The sequence below is a fragment of the Salvelinus sp. IW2-2015 genome, linkage group LG4q.1:29 (assembly GCF_002910315.2).
Source record: "Salvelinus sp. IW2-2015 linkage group LG4q.1:29, ASM291031v2, whole genome shotgun sequence".
Lineage (NCBI taxonomy): Eukaryota > Metazoa > Chordata > Actinopteri > Salmoniformes > Salmonidae > Salvelinus > Salvelinus sp. IW2-2015.
Genome location: NC_036842.1, coordinates 3,097,454 through 3,116,423, shown reverse-complemented (window position 1 = coordinate 3,116,423; position 18,970 = coordinate 3,097,454). Strand labels below are relative to the sequence as shown.

The following is an 18,970-nucleotide window of genomic DNA, read 5'->3' as shown; positions in this document are numbered from 1 at the left end:
AACAACCACCCCACACAACACAAAACAAAAAACAGTAACAACCACCCCACACAACACAACACAAAAAAACAGTAACAACCACCCCACACAACACAAAACACCCCACCCTCTCCCTTTGTTTTTCTACTTGAAGAAAAAAGCCCTCCTCCACTTGGTCTGCGAGAGACCGCTTGTAACCGAGGAGAGTGTGAAATGTACATCCAACTCATGCAGCCTCCTTTTATCCGCCGGCTCCTTGATCATATCGGGAAAGATTGATCGCTTGCAGTCCTTCCAAGTCACCTCTCTCTTCTCCCGATACATTCCCTTCGCAGAGGCCAGCACTCTTTCTCTCCAGACCCCTGAGAAAGCGGATGATGATCAGTATGGGCGGCTGATTCTCGTGTGGTATTGGTGCAAGGGAACCGTGGACTCGTTGAAGCTCAGATTCTACCAAATCCACCCCCAGAGCATTCAAGATCATTTGTCTCACGCATTCCTCAGCTTGCCATCCTCCAGACCCTACTTGACTACTAAAAGTCTTAAAATGAAGTGCCTGTCTCAGTTAGCTGCATCCTGCACGGTTCTGTGGAGATCCTCATAAAGTTTGGCGTTCTTCTCAGCTTTCTTGATCAGCCGGTCATTATCGTCCTACACTGTTGATATCCGACCCACTGCCTCATCGAGCCTCTGTAATATGACCGATACATCTTCTTGCATATCCATCTGAGATTGCTTTACCTGAGAGACATCCGATTCAAGAATGGTGCCGACTACACCCATTTCTTCCATGGCCTTCTGTAGGGATAATTGCAAGGCCGACAACGAGCTGGGTTCTATGTTCTGCCCTTTCAACATCATGCTTGCTGAAGTGCTAACAGAGCTATCCCTGTTAGCCGCTGCGCTAGCGATCATGCTACGTATACGCGTTGAAGCTGATTTTTTTTTAAACGCAGACGATAAAACAAATAAAAAAGTAACTTTCCCCTCAAAAACAATTATACTAAATTGACTATTCTATCGAACTTTGAGGAAATTGTGAGGGTTTTATCAGGAGGCTCCTTTCAGACAACCACCCTGCTTCGCAGCATCACGACTCCGATCCTCTCTCCTTAAATATTTGTCATCTGATGTATTCGTTTTGCTCTCTGAATTTTTTTATTCAACTGTTAGCTGCCAGCTCCTGATATCAGGGCATAAAAACTACAATCTGTGTCCTGAATTAGCCTATTGCGCATGTGAGCCCAGCATGTTTTCCCCGATTTTCCCTGGGTAAATTAGCTGGCTAGTTGAACTATGCTAGCTTTCGTCCTCATTGTCAAGTTTCTTAAATACGGCACCCTCAACTTTAAAACAACTTTGATAGTTATATAATCATGTAACTAAGACATCTTCTGGAAAGAAACTTGAAAATAATTTCTTGTTTTGTTGAATAGTCAAGAATGCTTCGAGCTATCTGTCGTGGTAAAACAAAGGTGGCAAAGGATATCATTGCTACTTAACGTGGATCCAAATTCAGTTTTGAGATTCACCGGAGTCATTGGCGTAGGGTTAGCTAGATGTCTCTGACTGGTCTTGGAACTGTGACAACGGGCAGCTTATCCCTGCTTGGCTCGATGGGATATGTAGTGATTTTGCCAGCACAGCCAGGTACCCTTAACCTTTAAAAAAAATCTTATTTGTTGATTAAATCTGACTTTTATTAGTACAATGAGTAATCCAGGAATGTCACGAGTTAAATTGGCACAAGAAAACGGCAACTCTACAGAGCACAATTGGCTACAATGAATGGCTAAATTACTTCTAGACACGAAGGCTCCGTGGAGCTCCTCCTCACCACCACCACCGTCGTCGTATTCCCTATATAAAGCCCTATGGGCCCTGGTCAAAATTAGTGCACTATATATGGAATAGGGGGTCATTTTAAACCCATGGCTTGTGTGGGAATTCCATTGGTGATAATGAGGTAAGTGCTTTGTACTGATCTTTCTGTCTGTCTGGCCTGAGCTGTGCGTCGGAGCACAAAGAGGAGAGAAGGACGGAAGGTTATGGGAGGTGTAAAGTTGTTACGGTGACCGTATTACTGCCACATCGGCGGCCACGACTCATGACGGCAGTCAAATTCCACATGACGGTTTAGTCATGGTAATTGCTGATGGTCATTAGTAGCCTACCAAACTTGCTAACTGCCTGGTACTCAGCAGCGCATGAGCTCATGTTACGCAATATTTCTATAGGCTACGAAATTCAGTGAAAAAACAGAGTGATGGCCTCTTAAAAGCAGTTATTAGGCTAGGCCAACTATATTTATTTCTCAACTTTTCTAATATTAAAGCACATTGCTTCTCTTTACAACAGGAGTATAGCCTACCTGGCTGGCATGAAAATGAACCACGGGGAAAGCGTCCTCCATTCGCTATTTAATGCATAGATGACATGTATTTTTTTCCCCTGCTTCGAGACAGGTGCATGATAATGGTCCATTCTAAATCAAATTTTCACACATATTATTTCGTATATGTAAAGATAAGATCAAATCAAGAATTAGCCTATATATTATTAGCCTATCACTTGTGAATGATGCCCAGTTGGTGTTCGTAAGAAACAGCGCATGCCTTTTTTTGTAACTTTTTCAAATCCTAGTCGCACACCTCATGTAGTCTAGCCCATAGGCCTATATGTTTTGATAAGGTTGTGTCACAACTAGTGGCCAAATCACTTCTTAAAATTAAGCACATTAATCCGCTTTACAACAGGTGTAGAGCCAAACTGGAATGCAGCGCGTGAGTTTCAAGTTTGGGGAAGCTAAATTGCACCTTTTATAATAAAATCATTGCATGCATAAATCACATTTGCAGTCACTTTTGAGAATGGTGTTTTCCCGCTAATTGCTTATATTTTGGAACATTTGCTCTTATAGCTTACTGTCGTGTGCACATTGCTGCACTTATAATGTAAAGAAATAGCTTAGTAGTTTATCAACATTTTCAGCTAAACGTTCTGATCTGTTGCGTCAGCCTCATTGCTTAAAAACGTTTTTTTTTATGCTAGTGGTTGTATTCATTTGGGATCTATCGCATCCCACAACTGTCCCAGACTATGTTTGGAATATTTATTTTTTGCACAGAATAGGTCAATTTTTGTACTATGGGGGATGGTAGATTGCTATGTCAATCTAATATCCCCCATAGTACAAAAGTTGATAGGCTAGTGCTTTTGCTGTTCATTAGGCCTACTCATCTTGTTGGCTGACGAAAAGTAAACGTGGACAGTTCTTACAATATCTTCAATATGCGCCTCCGAATTGAATAGTCGCATCATGCAGCCTTATAATTTATAAAAAATCTAAAACATATTATCCAATGTTTGTATCACAACTAAAGTTGCATAAATAACTCTAAATTAAGCATATAGGATGACCTGTTTCTTTGTTAACTGCTCAACACAGAAAAGCCGCATGTGCGCACTCCCTCAAATCGTTTGAAGAAAATATCCTTTCGAATATATGTTCAATGGTATTCTTCATACTATAAAATAATGCCACGGAATTCTAAGCAAATCTCGTCTACTAAATGAACTAGTGTAGCCCACAGCCATATGGCATAGCCAGATCAGGTCCTAACATGAGGACAACTCAGAGTATGCGATTCTGTTCTTCTGAAATAGACATTTTATTCATATCATGTCTCTTTAGAATAAAAAATAATAATTAATGGATTTATTGTGACAATGCAGGCTATATTACATGGATTTATTAGACTTTTTAAAATGTAGATGTTCCAAAGGTCTGCATCAGTGGCTAATTAATTAACGGTGAATTACCGTGAGACCGGCAGTTATTTGCTTGACAATCAACGGCTGACAATATTTCTTGACTGCCACAGCCCTAGTGTGGCCTGAGCTGAGCTGAGCATTGGAGCAATGAGAGAAAGATGGTGATGGAGGGAGGTGTAGATTTCAGGTCTAGTGTAATTTCAGACGTCACTGCAGAACACCCACCATTTGCATATGCACCAAGCTCCAAGACAGGATTGTGTTGAGGATCTGGGGAAAGGTACTAAAACATTTATGCAGCATTGAAGGTCCCAAGAACACAGTGGCCTCAATCATCTTAAATGGAAGAAGTTTGGAACCACCAAGACTCTTCCTAGAGCTGGCCGCCCAGCCAATCTTAGCAATTGGGGGAAAAGGGCCTTGGTCAGGGAGGTGTTCAAGAACCCGATGGTCACTCTGACAGAGCTCTAGAGTTCCTCTGTGGAGATGGGAGAACCTTCCAGAAGGACAACCATCTCTGCAGCACTCCACCAATTAGGCCTTTATGGTAGAATACATGAAGGTCAGGCAATCCAGAAAGGGTGGCTACTTTGAAGAATCTCAAATATAAAAATATATTTTGATTTGTTGAACACCTCTTTGGTTACTACATGATTCCATGTGTTATTTCATTGTGTTGATGTCTTCACTATTATTCTACAATGTAGAAAATCATAAAAATATAGTAGGTGTGTTCAAACTTTTGACTGGTACTGTATGTAAATGTGTTATCAGTTTGTTTGTTTTTCTTCTAAAAACAAGTTTTTGCTTTGTCATTATGTGGTATTGTGTGTAGATTGCCGTGGGTGAAAACACGATTCAAATCAATTTTAGAATAAGGCTGTACCCTAACAAAATGTGGAAAAAGTCAAGGGGTCCGAATACATTCCGAAGGCACTGTAGGCCTCCTGCCTGTGCGATCACACGAACCAAATATTCAGAATAACTTCACAGTACAGTTTGTAAAGGAAAACACATTTTCCTACCTTAGTTTTCAAAACCTGACCACAACAACACTCCCCATGTCAAATCCATTTAACGCCAGTCAATTTCTGTCTCAAAGCCATGAACAGGCTTGTGGCAGTGACATTTAGTCTCCTTCTAAAGTTGTTCTGAAGACTGGATGTAGTGTCTATTTTTTCATTTTGAGTGTTAACTATAACCTGGGTGTCCTCTTCAGCCTTATCTACAATGGTTGCTGCCACCAAATACGCCTTGGTTCGAGCATGTTCAAAAACTTTTTTCCTGAGGGCTCTGTTTTTTTTCTGTCAGAGGCAGAGGATGTTACTGTACATTTGTCATCAAACTCAATGACCTTTTCTTATCCATTATTTGACTTTCCCACGTTTCAAATTCAGTAGGGGGAGGACTAGCCTAGGCTACGTGACGTGATTTACGTCGGGACCTCTTCACTAGTTGACCACCACAACCAAGACCTGTGTTAAGATCAGTTACTTACCCAACTGGCCCTCCCCATAACCTCTATGTATAAATAAGAGAGCAGGACTGGAATCAGTGTGTTTCAGGATAGAATGATTACACAGAAGGATGATTTAAATAGTCTTTCTGGGGGGGCGAGAGAAATAACGAGGAGGCAACTTGATTTAACACCCATCGCTTTTATTAGAATGTTTACAGTGAGAACAGTGAAACAAATAAAATCATTCGGCAAGAGGTACCGGATCCGGGTAAATAGGTGCCGAAACAGTCAAATCTGAGGTGCAGGATCCTGTTCCGTCTCAAATTAAGCACTTGTAAACAGGCGTAACTCACTATCCCTTGCCTAAACCCCACCAAAGCGGAGCTAAGCTGAGCCAGCCATGCAGCTGAGCCGTCCAAACACCTCGACTCCCTGCAGCTTCAGATTGATGACGGAGAAACTGCCCTCCACACACACAATCTTTGCTCTTATCTGAGAAGCACCGCTATATGGCCCAAAGTACTCACCCGCCCTCTGGATGGAGTCTGTCAGTATCCTGTCGGGTGTGTCATATTTGGTGTGGTAGATGAAGCCGTTCTCAATGAAGGCTAAATCAATGCCTACAGACAGAGGGACATGAGTCACATTGGAGGAAAGACTCCAGGGAGAGTATAGGGGATGGAATTTACTAATTAGAGGCCGACCGATATAGTTTTTTGGGGTCCGATACCAATTTTGGGAGGAACAACTTACCGATATACAGTTGAAGTCGGAAGTTTACATACACTTAGGTTGGAGTCATTAAAACTCATTTTTCAACCACTCCACAAATTTCTTGTTAACAAACTACAGTTTTGGCAAGTCGGTTAGGACATCTACTTTGTGCATAACAAGTCATTTTTCCCCAAATTTTTTTAGAGACAGTTTATTTCACTGTATCACAATTCCAGTGGGTCAGAAGTTTACATACATTAAGTTGACTGCGCCTTTAAACAGCTTGGAAAATTCCAGAAAATTATGTCATGGCTTCAGAAGCTTCTGATAGGCTAATTGACATCATTTGAGTCAATTGGAGGTGTACCTGTGGATGTATTTCAAGGCCTACCTTCAAAATCAGTGCCTGTTTGCTTGACATCATGGGAAAAACAAAATAAATCAGCCAAGACTCAGAAAACAGATTGTAGACCTCCACAAGTCTGGTTCATCCTTGGGAGCAATCTCCAAACCCCTGAAGTTACCACGTTCATATGTACAAGCAATAGTACGCAAGTATAAACACCATGCAGCCATCATACTGCTCAGGAAGAAGACGCGTTCTGTCTCCTAGAGATGAACACACTTTGGTGCGAAAAGTGCAAATCAATCCCAGAACAACAGCAAAGGACCTTGTGAAGATGCTGGAGGAAACCGGTATAAAAGTATCTATATCGACAGTAAAACGAGTCCTATAATCGACATAAATCGGCATTTGGGGTGGCAGGTAGCCTAGTGGTTAGAGCGTTGGACTTGTAACCGAAAGGTTGCAAGATCGAATCCCCAAGCTGACAAGAAAAAAATCTGTCGTTCTGCCCCTGAACAAGGCAGTTAACCCACTGTTCCTAGGACAGTTAACCCACTGTTCCTAGGCCGTAATTGAAAATAAGACTTTGTTCTTAACTGACTTGCCTGGTAAAATAAAAAAATAACCTGAAAGGCCGCTCAGCAAGGAAGAAGCCACTGCTCCAAAATCGCCATAAAAAAGCCAGTTTACGGTTTGCATCTGCACATGGGGACAAAGATTGTACTTTTTGGAGAAATGTCCTCTGGTCTGATAAAAAAAAAATAGAACTGTTTGGCCATAATGACCATCGTTATGTTTGGAGGAAAACTGGGGATGCTTGCAAGCCGAAACACACCATCCCAACCATGAAGCACGGGGGTGGCAGCATCATGTTGCAGGAGGGACTGGTGCACTTCACAAAATAAATGGCATCATGAGGTAGGAAAATGATGTGGATATATTGAAGCAACATCTCAAGACATCAGTCAGCAAGTTAAAGCTTGGTCGCAAATGGGTCTTCCAAATGGACAATGACCCCAAGCATACTTCCAAAATTGTGGCAAAATGGCTTAAGGACAACAAAGTCAAGGTATTGGAGTGGCCATCACAAAGCCCTGACCTCAATCCCATAGAACATTTGTTGGCAGAACTGAAAAAAATTCTCTCTACTATTATTCTGACATTTCACATTCTTAAAATAAAGTGGTGATCCTAACTGACCTAAGACAGGGACTTTTTACTAGGATTAAATGTCAGAAATTGTGAAAAACTGAGTTTAAATGTATTTTGCTAAGGCGTATGTAAACTTCCGACTTCAACTGTTTCTGCCAACATACTGTAAAACAGTGGGGAAATTAAAGTGTAATTTTCCCACACTGATAATTCTCATAAATTGCCACTCAAAATAGCAATTGTCCAAGAAATATGATTCAAATGTTGACCTCTTACATTACAACAATAATGACATCACAAGAATGGGTGCAAATGATCAGATGAGCACGAAATTCCCTTTTTTCATCCCATTTATGGATATCTGTTATCGGTGGAATATCATCCGATATTGATATAACAGTAAGGCAAATATCGGACGATAATAAAAATCGGGAGAAAATAAAAAAAATATTTAGTGGGTATCGTAAATTTTCACCCCCTTGGATTTTTTTCTGATTTTGTTGCGTTACAAAGTGGGATTGATAGATTTAATTGTCATCTATCTACATAAAATACTCCATAAATTCAAAGGGAAAAGAAAATTCAACAATTGTTTACAAATAATTTTAAAAAATTATAACAAAAGTATAGTTGTTGTATTTACCCCCTTGGATTAGGCAAGCCTAAATTAGTTCAGAAGTCAAGCACTTTAATAAATCACAGACTCCAGCCACCCTAGTCAGACTGTTCTCTCTGCTACCGCACGGAAAGCGGTACTGGAGTGCCAAGCCTCGGTCCAAAAGGCTTCCCAAGCCATAAGACTCCTGAACAGCTAATCAAATAGCTACCCAAACTATTTGCATTTTTGTAATGACTTGGTGCTGCCTATTTTGGCCAGGACGCTCTTGAAAAAAGAGATTTTAAATCTCAATGAGCCCTTCCTACTTAAATTAAGGTTAAATTAATAAATTAAATTTAAATTAAATTAAAATATAGCCTCGTTAATGTTATTTTATTGTTGCTCTTTAATTATTTGTTATTTTTCCCCAAAAAATCTTCATTTTAGTCTTTTTTTAGACTTATTTTTCTTAAAACTGCATTGTTGGTTAAGGGCCTGTAAGTAAACATTTCACGTGTTGTATTCGGCGCATGTGACAAAGAACATTTGATTTGATAATAAGTTACATGGGCTCAGTGTGTGAAATAATAGGGGTTGACATGATTTTTTTAATGACTACCCCTTCCGCTGTCACCCATATATACAACATCTATAAGGTCCCTCAGTTAAGTATTGCATTTCCAGCACAGATTCAACTACAAAGACCAGGGAGCTTTTCAAAAGCCTCATAGAAGAGCAGTGATTGGTAGATGAGTAACAATAACAAATCAGACACTGAATATATCTTTAAGCATGGCCAAGTTAATAATTATGCTGTGGATGATGTGTTAAACCACACAGATACAAAGATACAGTCGTCCTTCTGAACTGAGCTGCAGGACAGTAAGGAAACTACTCAGGGATGTCACCATTGGTGATTTTAAAACAGCTACAGAGTTTAATGGCTGTGATGGGAGAAAAATGAGGATCGATTAACAACATTGGTAGTGACTCCACAATAATGACCTAAATGGCAGAGTGAAAAGAATACAAATATACAGAATAAAAATATTCAAAAAACATGCATCCTGTAAATCAACAAGGCACTAAAGTAATACTGCAAAAAAACACACAAAAGGAATACACCTTTTGGCCTAAATGTAAATCCTTATGTCTGGGGCAAATCCAACACAACACATCAATGAGTAACTGCCTCCTTATTTTTAAACATGGTGGTGCCTGCGACATGGTATGGGTATGCTTGACATCGGCAAAGACTTGGGAGTTTTTCAGGATTAAAAAAAAAACGTAATGAGCTACGCACAGTCAAAATGCTAGAGAAAAATCTGCTTCAGTCTGCTTTACACCAGACACTGAGAGGAATTAGCCCTTCAGCAGAACAATAACCTATAACACAAGGCAATATAAATTGGAGTTGCTTACCAAGAAGACAGTGAATGTCCCAGAGTGACCAAGCTACAGTTTTGAGTCAAATCTGCTTGAAAATCTATGGCAAGACTTGAAAATGGCCGTCTAGCCATGATCCCCAACACCTTGAAAGAACGTGAAGAATTTAAAAGAAAAAAAAGATTTATTTGCCTTTTTTTAATATTGCACAATGCAGGTGTGCAAAGCTGTTAGACTTACCCAGGAAGACTCATAGCTTAACCATTGCAAAATGTGTTTCTAACATGTATTGACTCTGGGGGGGGGGGGGTCAACACTTATCTAATCATGGTATATTTGCGTTTTAATTTTCATTCATCCTTAAAAACAAAACAAAAAAATTATGAATTCCACTTTGTACCACAAAATGTGATCAGAATCCTAGGGGGGGCGGTTCAACACTAACTCATACATTAATGTTGAACTACAACACAGCAAGGCTTCAAATAAAGTGAAGGCAGACTGCAGTCGACTGAAAACAAGATGGCAGAGTGGAGATCTGAAGTCAGAGAGTTGATAACTTTACTTGAAGACTTAATACTGACGCTTTACCCTACCTGGAATGTTTCCAAAGTCCCTGTAGATGCGGAAGTCTGTGTCGGATGGGAGCAACCTGCTCTGGAAGATTTCCTGTCCCACCACAGAAGCAAAGGGATGTTTGGCAGCATGGTTATAGGCCTGGATCAACCAGGGATTCTCAGGACCTGTGTGTATCAATGAAGGTGAGACGAGAGAAGACAGACTTGTGACAGATGTGAAAATATCACTTCAATTGTACACAGAATTCACCCTATAAAGCAGGGGTAGGCAACTAGATTCAGCCGTGGGGCGATTTGTGTCGGATCAAGCGGTTGGGGCGGTCATTTCTACACTGCAAAATGATCACAAATAAGTCCAAAAATAGATTGTATTTGAAAAGAACAATTTCATATCTTGATTACATTGAGACACGATCACATAAGTCTATTTTATTTTACTTGTGGGAATACTTGGGAACAGATTTCTTAAATGAAACAAAAGTTTAGCTTAATTCCTGGTGATTTTACCAAAAACTAAAATCTCTGCAGGCCACCTGTTGCTGACCCCTGCTTTAAAGGATACAAAAACAATAGCAAGCAGCATATAAGGTAAGGTATTCACAACAGCAGGACAGTTTTGTTTCTGCAGCCAGTGAATTGTTTTTCCTAAAACACCTCTCTTCAAGTTGACATTTATGGGGACATTTGCATTTCTGCCAGGCAGTATAGTGCAACACAGCTCTACTCCGTCCCGAGGGGCAAGAAGGCTTGTTCAGCTGCTGATTCAGAGACACAGACACCTATATAAATGTGTTCCAATTGGCCCAGTTTCTGAGTCTTGTTCATTAGGCACCAAAACGACCCTGCCAAGCCGCACTGCTTCTTGACACACTACTCGCTTAGCCCGGAASCCAGCTGCACCAATGTGTCAGAGGAAACATCGTCCAACTGACGACCGAGGTCAGCTTGCAGGCGCCCGGCTCGCCACAAGGAGTTGCTAGAGAACGATGAGACAAGGAAATCCCAGCGACCAAACCCTCCCCTGTGCTCCGTCCCATGGGGCTCCCAGTCACGGCCGGCTGTGACACAGCCTGGGATTGAACCCGAGCCTGTAGTGACGCCTCAGCACTGCGATGCAGTGCTTTAGATCGCTGTGCTACTCGGGAGCCCCCTATTTGTGTACTTGTTTGACATTTTACTGCATTATTAGGAGCTACTAACATAAGCATTTCGCTGTGCCCATTATAACATCTGCTAAACTGTGTATGCGACCAATAAACATTGATTTCTAACTGAACCACCTGAATCCCTTTCTTGTTTGCAGTTGCAAAACATTTGGCTGCAGTGTGCCCTAATAAAAGGTGTCCACCAACCTGTCTGGAACACCAGCTCTTTGCCCCCCACCCCCACTGCCTCCAGGTTGATGAAGGCTCGGACCTGCTTGGCCCAGGGATGCTGAGTGATGAAGCCATGACTCCCCTAACACAGAGAGAGTATAAAATATTTCACATTCCATATTATGTCATTGAATAGAATTCTACAAAGAACAAAAAGGTGTCCTTGCACAAAAGAGGACTAGTATTTATGATTCTGGCCGAAACAAATCGAAATGCGATTGTGAAATTCCTCTCAGTTGACCTGACCAGTGTTCACTACGGTCCCCAGTTTCTCTCTCACCTGCAGCATGGTCTCCTCTGCTCCGTTGAAGAGGAACAGCACCCCGTGTCGTAAGGGAGTGGACAGATTGGCCAGGGAGCGGAGCACCTCCAACATCACCGCACAGCTCACCGCATCATCACTTGCACCTGTCACACGCACAGGTGACATGGGGTCATACACAACAAATGCTGTCAGAATAGCTTTGCACATGTGTGCGTGCGTGTGTATATATAGTCTCGTAGAATCACACAGGTGTGTTTGTCAATATTGGCGAGCGAGATTAGTGTGTGTTTGTGTGTGCGCGCCTGTGCCAGTGAACGCTCTGCTGAAATTCCTACCTGGAGGGATGAATGCCTAATCACACAGTGGGAGCAGCAGTGATCACTTAATGCCTAACTGTTACTGCCTAAACATCAGACAAGCTACACAGTGGGAGCAACAGTAGCCTAAGTCTACTTAGAACCGTTCATCAGAAAAGCTATTCAGCACTGCGCGCCCAATGCATAGCCTGCCCTGTAGGTAAAATACCCATCTCGTGCCAGATTCTGGTTCAGCAGTTGGTGCTAAAGACTCAGGACCACAATTCACCCCCGGAAATGCAAGGTCGAGTCGCGGTCCGGCCGCTCACCCGTGTTGCCTTCTAAAGCTATTCCCATCTGATAAAAACTTAAAAAATACACTACAAGTAAAACAGAAGGAGGGTGGAATTCCACACTTTGGCCCATTCCTCCTGACAGAGCTGGTGTAACTGAGTCAGGTTTGTAGGCCTCCTTGCTCGCAAAAAAAACAAACATGTCCCGCATTTTAATCAACAAATTCAAACAGTTAATTTACAAAAAAGGCAAATTTGTCCTGGATTTCAGTCAGACATTCCAACCTGTCTATTTTGCAGTCAAGTTTTTCTGTTGACGAGATATACACCCAGTTTGGCCAGTTTATTAGGCACTGGGTCGGACCTCTCTTTGCCTCCAGGACAGCCCAGATTCCTCGGGGCATGGAAACATTGCTCATTTGGAATCAAGGGACCTAACGTGTGCCAGGAAAACATACTCCACACCATTACACCACCAGCCGGTACTGTTGACACCTGGCAGGATGGGGCCATGGACTCATGCTGTTTACGCCAAGTCCTGACTCTGCAACAGGAACTGGGATTCATCGGAACAGGCAATGCTTTTCCACTCCTCAAATTGTCCAGTACTGGTGATCGTGGGCCCACTGGAGCTGCTTATTCTTGTTTTTAGCTGATAAGAGTGGAACCTGGTGTGTTAGTCTGGTGCAATAGCCTATCCGTGAAAAGGACCAACAACTTGTGCATTCCGAGATGCCTCAACAGTGGTACTGCACCGTTATTTTCCTGTTTGTGGACCACCTGTTAGCTTGTACAATTCTTGCCATTCTCCTTCGACCTCTCAATGAGTGGTTTTCGCCCACAGGACTGCCTCTAATGTTTTTTTTGTTTGTCGCACCATTTTCGGTAAACCCTAGACACGGTCATGAAAAGCTCAGGAGGCCGGCCATTTCTCAGCTCTTGGAACTGGCGCGCCTGACGCCGACGTTCATACCACGTTCAAAGTCGCTTAGGTCACTCATTTTGCCCATTCTAACAGTAACTGTAACTGCCTGCTTTATATAGCAAGCCATGGCCACGTGACTCACTGTCTATAGGAGCGAACCATTTCTGTGAACGGGGTGGTGTACCTAATAAACTGGCCACTGAGTGTACAGTACCAGTCAAAAGTTGACACACCTACTAATTCAAGAGTTTCTTTATTTTTACTATTTTCTACATTGTAGAATAATAATGAAGACATCAAAACTATAAAATAACACATGGAATCCTTTAGTAACCAAAAAAGTGTTAAATAATTCAAATATGTTTTATATTTGAGATTCTTCAAAGTAGCAACCCTTTGCCTTGATGACAGCTTTGCATTCGCACCCCTTGACGTTTTCTACATTTTGTTACGTTACAGCCTCATTCTAAATGGATTAAATTGTTATTTTTCCAAAGACACATTTGTTGTATTGTACTGTACCTGGACTGTTGGCCACAGTATCAAAGTGGCAATTGGCCAGCATGAGGTGCTGAGCCCCAGCCTTGGGCTCCAGACGGACAGCGATGTTGCTGACCTTACAGTAGGATGTGAACCCTCCCGGGATCTTGTAGGAGCCTGTGGGTCTCTGTACGTCCACAGTGACAGAGTTGGGTCCTGAGGCGCTAATGGCCTTGATGTGCTCTATCTGCTCCAGCAGGAAGTTTACCGTTAGGACCTCGTTCTCTCGGCTGCCCACGGGACGGGGACCGACGCTGGTGATGCGCTCCAGGTGCTCCCTGGTACCAAACAAGGCATAACGGGAGTCAGCAAATATGCTGAGGTATGGCCATTTCCATGTACAAGGACCCATGAGCACCAATATGTGAAGTACATAGGAGCATGTCAAATTGGGTGTAAAATGAAAGCTAGGCAAAGGCTTTGATTTCTTGTCAAACAAATGGAAAGGGGGTCAATAAACAACATCATAAAGTGTTCAAAAAGGTATTCAAAATATATCAAAACACAATAATGTTGAAGTAAAGTCCCCTTCCAACTAATAAACGCAACTTGTTGGTCCTATGTTTCATGAGCTGAAATAAAAGATCAGAGAAATTATCCATATGCACAAAAAGCTTATTTCTCTCAAATTTGGTGCACAAATTAGTTTACATCCCTGTTAGTGAGCATTTCTCCTTTGCCAAGATAACTTCTTGATATGCCACACCTGTCAGGTGGATGGACTGATTAAACAGGTGAAACTTGCACTGGGGACAATAAAAGACCACTCTAAAATGTGCAGTTTTGTCACAACACACAACAGATGTCACAAGTTGAGGGAGCGTGGAATTGGCATGCTGACTGCAGGAATGTCCACCAGAGCAGTTGCCAGATCATTTAATGGTAATTTCTCTACCATAAGCCGCCTCCAATATCATTTTAGAGAATTTGGTAGTACGTCCAACCGACCTCATAACCGTAGAAAATGTGTAACCAGGCCAGGACCTCCACATCCGGCTTTTTGACCTGCGGGATCGTCTGAGACCAGCCACCAAGACAGCTGATGAAACTGTGGGTTTCTCATCTGCGTGCTCATCATCCTCAACAGGGTCTTTACCCTAATGCAGTTCGGCGTCGTACCCGACTTGATGGCCAATGGCACCATGGAGAAGAGAGCTCTTCACAAATTAATTCCAGTTTCAACTGTACCGGGCAGACGGCATGGCATGTATGGTCCTATGGTCATTTGTCATGCTTTAAATCACCATGAGTTGGCAAGACAGCACAAACAGATCTGGAACCAGGCTACCCCTTTCCTTTCTCCACTCAGGAGACGGAACTGCCGTAGCGCAGTGCGAACTGCCGTAGCGCTTCGGCTCCGAGCATTACGAGTTCGCGCCCAGTGCCGGGCAGTCGCTGTATAAACATTTCACTTCACCCACTATAACATCTGCTAATCTGTGTACATGACCGATACGCTTTGATTTGGAAGTCTCAAAAGGGCTATATGGGTGTGGCTAATTAAACTGTACTATCCAAATAACTTCAGATTCCTTTTCCTTTGTCTGGCAGGTTTGTCCTCAGATTAAGTAGGCGTCACATTTTTTTGACACCTTCATAAGGCTAATGTATGTAGACTCCCACCTCTTAACTTCCTTTCCTCCACTACAGAGTCACTAATAGAGAGTTTGGCTGTGGCTAGGTCTAACATCCTTTCCTGTATGTTAGCCTCAGGGTTGCCCTCGGATTATATAGTCTATACAGCCTATATGTGTCACATGAACATTCATCAGGTGTATGTGTCTACTTTTGTCTCTCTATGTAATAGCGTCATGAAGCAGGATTTCATGAAATAAGCAACTGCTCTTTGATTAACTGAACAGCAGACATCAATCAACTGTTTATTATGGGAATGAAAATACATATGTTAGATAATGTGCTATGCTATACAAGCCTTCAAGTATCTATGCTGCAACAGTCTATGTGCCAGGGGGCTAGGGTCAGTCTGTCCTATCTGATGTCATTCTCCTGTCTTATCTGGTGTCCTGTGTAATCTTAAGTATGCTCCCTCTAATTCTCACATCTCGCTCTCTCCCCTTCCGGAGGACCTGAGCCCTAGGACCATGCCTCAGGACTACCTAACCTGACGACTCCTGGCTGTTCCTGTCCCCAGTCCACCTAGTCGTGCTGCTGATCAAGTTTCTGCTGTTTTGCCTGTGGATATGGAACTCTCTCACCTGTTCACCGGACATGCTACCTTGTCCTGGACGGTCTGTTTTCGACCCTCTCTCTCTATCTATATCTATATATATTATTATTATTATTTTATTTTTTTATCTATGAACATCTTGAATAATGATCTGGCTTTAATGGCCATGTACTCTTATAATCTCCCCCTGGCACAGCCAGAAGAGGACTGGCCACCCCTCTGAGCCTGATTCCTCTCTAGGTTTCTTCCTAGGTTCCTGCCTTTCTAGGGAGTTTTTCCGAGCCACCATGCGTCCATATCTTCATTGCTTGCTCTTTGGGGTTTAGGCTAGGTTCTGCATAAGCAATTTGTGACATCTGCATAAGCAATTTGTGACATCTGCATAAGCAATTTGTGACATCTGCTCATGTAAAAACAACTTTATAAATACATTTGATTTCATTCAGTTAAGCCTATGTACAGGAACATTGGTCTCTCTGTCGGGTGATATCACCTTCACTACTGACAGGTTCAAACTGTCAAGAAACAATGGAGAAGCATTGTTTTCCATTTTCCAACCGACCTTAGCAACACCCTAGTGACACCTGGGGTGTAATTAGTCCAAACAGTTTCTATTGGACAAATTTAGGTAGGTCCCTCCCTATTTAGTTCCGTTTCAGAAACGCTTTGCAACAGAATGTGGGTTAACTTGCAGGACAACAACTACCGGTGGATTGTACTGTTAGTAGCTAGGTGGGACTCGTTGAGATAAAAAACTAGAGGAAAGGTTAGTTTGCGCAACGGGGACTTTAAAAGGTAACCTGGAAGTGATATCGTGAAATAAGTTATATAATGCAACTTGTTGAGATTCGAGAATACATATCTGCAACAATATCAAGACTTACCTTGCCCTGACAGCATTGAACTCGCCAGTAGCTTTTCCAAAGACAAGTTGTTGTAATGATAAATGAACAAGTCCCCACAGCACCAGAATAAATACAGTCACCAGTGCGACTCCGACGCCTTCGTGTAGCAGGTAAAAGCTCACTTCGGGTTTCTTTTTCACGACACTGCATCCGTTGGTTCCGCATTGATCCTCAGGGTCATAATTCCTTTCGGAAACATTGTTTTGCAAGCAGGCTTTTATTCTCCTAATATTGGTGCCACTCTGCATCCTTGCCACTGGTACACCTTGGGGGAAACTTCTTTCACTACAATGAAGTAGACGGTGGTAGAAATAAAATCGAAGTAGCATCAGTTCCCAGTCAATTATTATAAGTTCTCTGGTCTTATCAATTCAATACCTATTAGGTATCTTGGTTATGTAGAGAATACTTGTAAGTAAAGACCCATACCTGTGCATACAGTCCTGGTGATTTTTTTCCCCTTCTCAGTTGTCAGTCACTTACAGCCTCCTGATTTCCACCAATCAGCGTGCCCGAATGCATATTTGGGCTCTGACCCCTCCCACTCCAGGTCAGAATGAGGGGACTCGTTTAATCTAGCCCAAGCGAAAGATGATTGCATTTGTTTTGGAACCGGGCTGCTTCCCAGGCACAAACCAATTTCCCCGTTCAAAGCCAACGGTGAAGTCGGTTCAAGACAAAAGTGACATCATTAAGCACGTGGAGTAATGAGTAGTGTTATGTGTTTTCACGTGCAAAAGTGATTGCTTTTGATTAAACCACATTATCTGCCTTCCCAATGAAATCTAGTTTGAAATACTCAAACATGTTTTATGGAAAAGAGATATTGTATGTTTCTGGACGATGCGCCTTGTTGACAACATGGCCAAGCGCCGCAGATTACTGTTCGATTTGAGAAGGTGGCTCCTCTCTCACGGCTTTTCCCGTTTACGTCATGGGCCATAGACCGGTCATCCCAGCTCAGGATAATCTAATCCGCCCAGTGGCTATCGTTGTCGGCAGATGAAGGCGCAAATTTGACTGCCGACCAAATTTTCAGTGAGTTTTAATCTATACTGAACAAAAATATCAAAGATTTAACTGAGTTACAGTTCATATAACGAAATCAGTCAATTTAAATAAATAAATTAAACGTTAATCCAGGGGTGCAACTTTCACTGGGGACATGTCCCCCCCCCCCCACGTTCTGAAATTGCATTTTTGTCCCCTCAGTTTTATAATTGGAATGTGATACAAAACGAGGCAACGGTGTGCTTTAGGACCATGTGGACGCCTCCAAGTGGTTGGGTAGGCTGTTTGGAGTGTTTATCCTGGATGAAAAAAAGATATATATTATGTCCCCCCCCACTTCTAAAACTAAAGTTGCCACTCCTGCCCTAATCTATGGATTTCATATGACTGGGAATACAGATATGCATCTGTTGGTCCCAGATCCCTTTTTTTTCTTCTTTTTTTAAATGGGCCTCACAATGGGCTTCAGGATCTAATCACAGTATCTCTGTGCATTCAAATTGTCATCAATAAAATGCAATTGTGTTCGTTGTCCAAAGTTTATGCCTGCCCATACCATAACCCCACTGCCACCATGGGGCACTCTGTTCACAATGTTGGCATCAGCAATACACGTTGACAAGACGCCATATGCGGTTGTGAGGCCGGTTGGAGGTACTGCCAAATTATCAAAAACTACATTGGTAGTTAACATTAATTAACATTAATTTCTCTGGCAACAGCTCTGATGGACATTCCTGCAGTCAGCATGCCAATTGCATGCTCCCTCGAAACTTGAGACATATGTGGCATTGTGTTGTGTGACAAAACTGCAAATTTTAGTGGCATTTTATTGTCCCCAGCACAAGGTGCACCTGTGCTGTTTAATCATCTTCTTGATATGCCACACCTGTCAAGTGAATGGATTATATTGGTAAAGAAGAAATGCTCACTAACAGGTCCGTAAACAAATTTGAGCACAACATTTGAGAGAAATACGTTTTTTGTGTATATGGAACATTTCTGGGATATTTTATTTCAGCTCAGCTGAAACATGTACCAACACTTTGCATGTTGTGTTTATATTTTTATTCAGTGTAGAAGTGTTATGCATGCATCCGCAATAAACCACAAAGATAATTTATATGATGTGTGTGTGTGCAGCTGTGTGGTGGTGACCAAGAGTTAATAAAGCTCTGGATATAG

General features: G+C 42.2%; 2 protein-coding genes across 3 annotated transcripts in view; one reads left to right on the top strand and one right to left on the bottom strand.

The window, feature by feature from the left end:
* Positions 1 to 17,246, bottom strand: part of LOC111962808 (endoplasmic reticulum metallopeptidase 1-like) — a 28,377-nt gene extending 11,131 nt beyond the window's left edge. The window contains exons 1-7 of one of the 2 annotated variants that reach the window (XM_023986143.2): positions 17,204 to 17,236; positions 16,754 to 17,059; positions 13,664 to 13,959; positions 11,643 to 11,770; positions 11,339 to 11,444; positions 10,005 to 10,151; positions 5,740 to 5,832 (exon numbers count right to left, since the gene is read on the bottom strand). In XM_023986143.2, coding sequence (XP_023841911.2) covers positions 5,740 to 5,832; positions 10,005 to 10,151; positions 11,339 to 11,444; positions 11,643 to 11,770; positions 13,664 to 13,959; positions 16,754 to 17,059; positions 17,204 to 17,211 — 1,084 coding nt within the window. In that variant the 5' untranslated portion in view covers positions 17,212 to 17,236. Of the gene's footprint in view, positions 1 to 5,739; positions 5,833 to 10,004; positions 10,152 to 11,338; positions 11,445 to 11,642; positions 11,771 to 13,663; positions 13,960 to 16,753 lie in introns of both variants that reach the window. The other variant, XM_070440410.1, reaches the window with a different exon arrangement.
* LOC111961251 (E3 ubiquitin-protein ligase UHRF2) overlaps positions 1 to 18,970 on the top strand; it is a 254,746-nt gene that overhangs the window by 132,364 nt on the left and 103,412 nt on the right. The window lies entirely within an intron of this gene.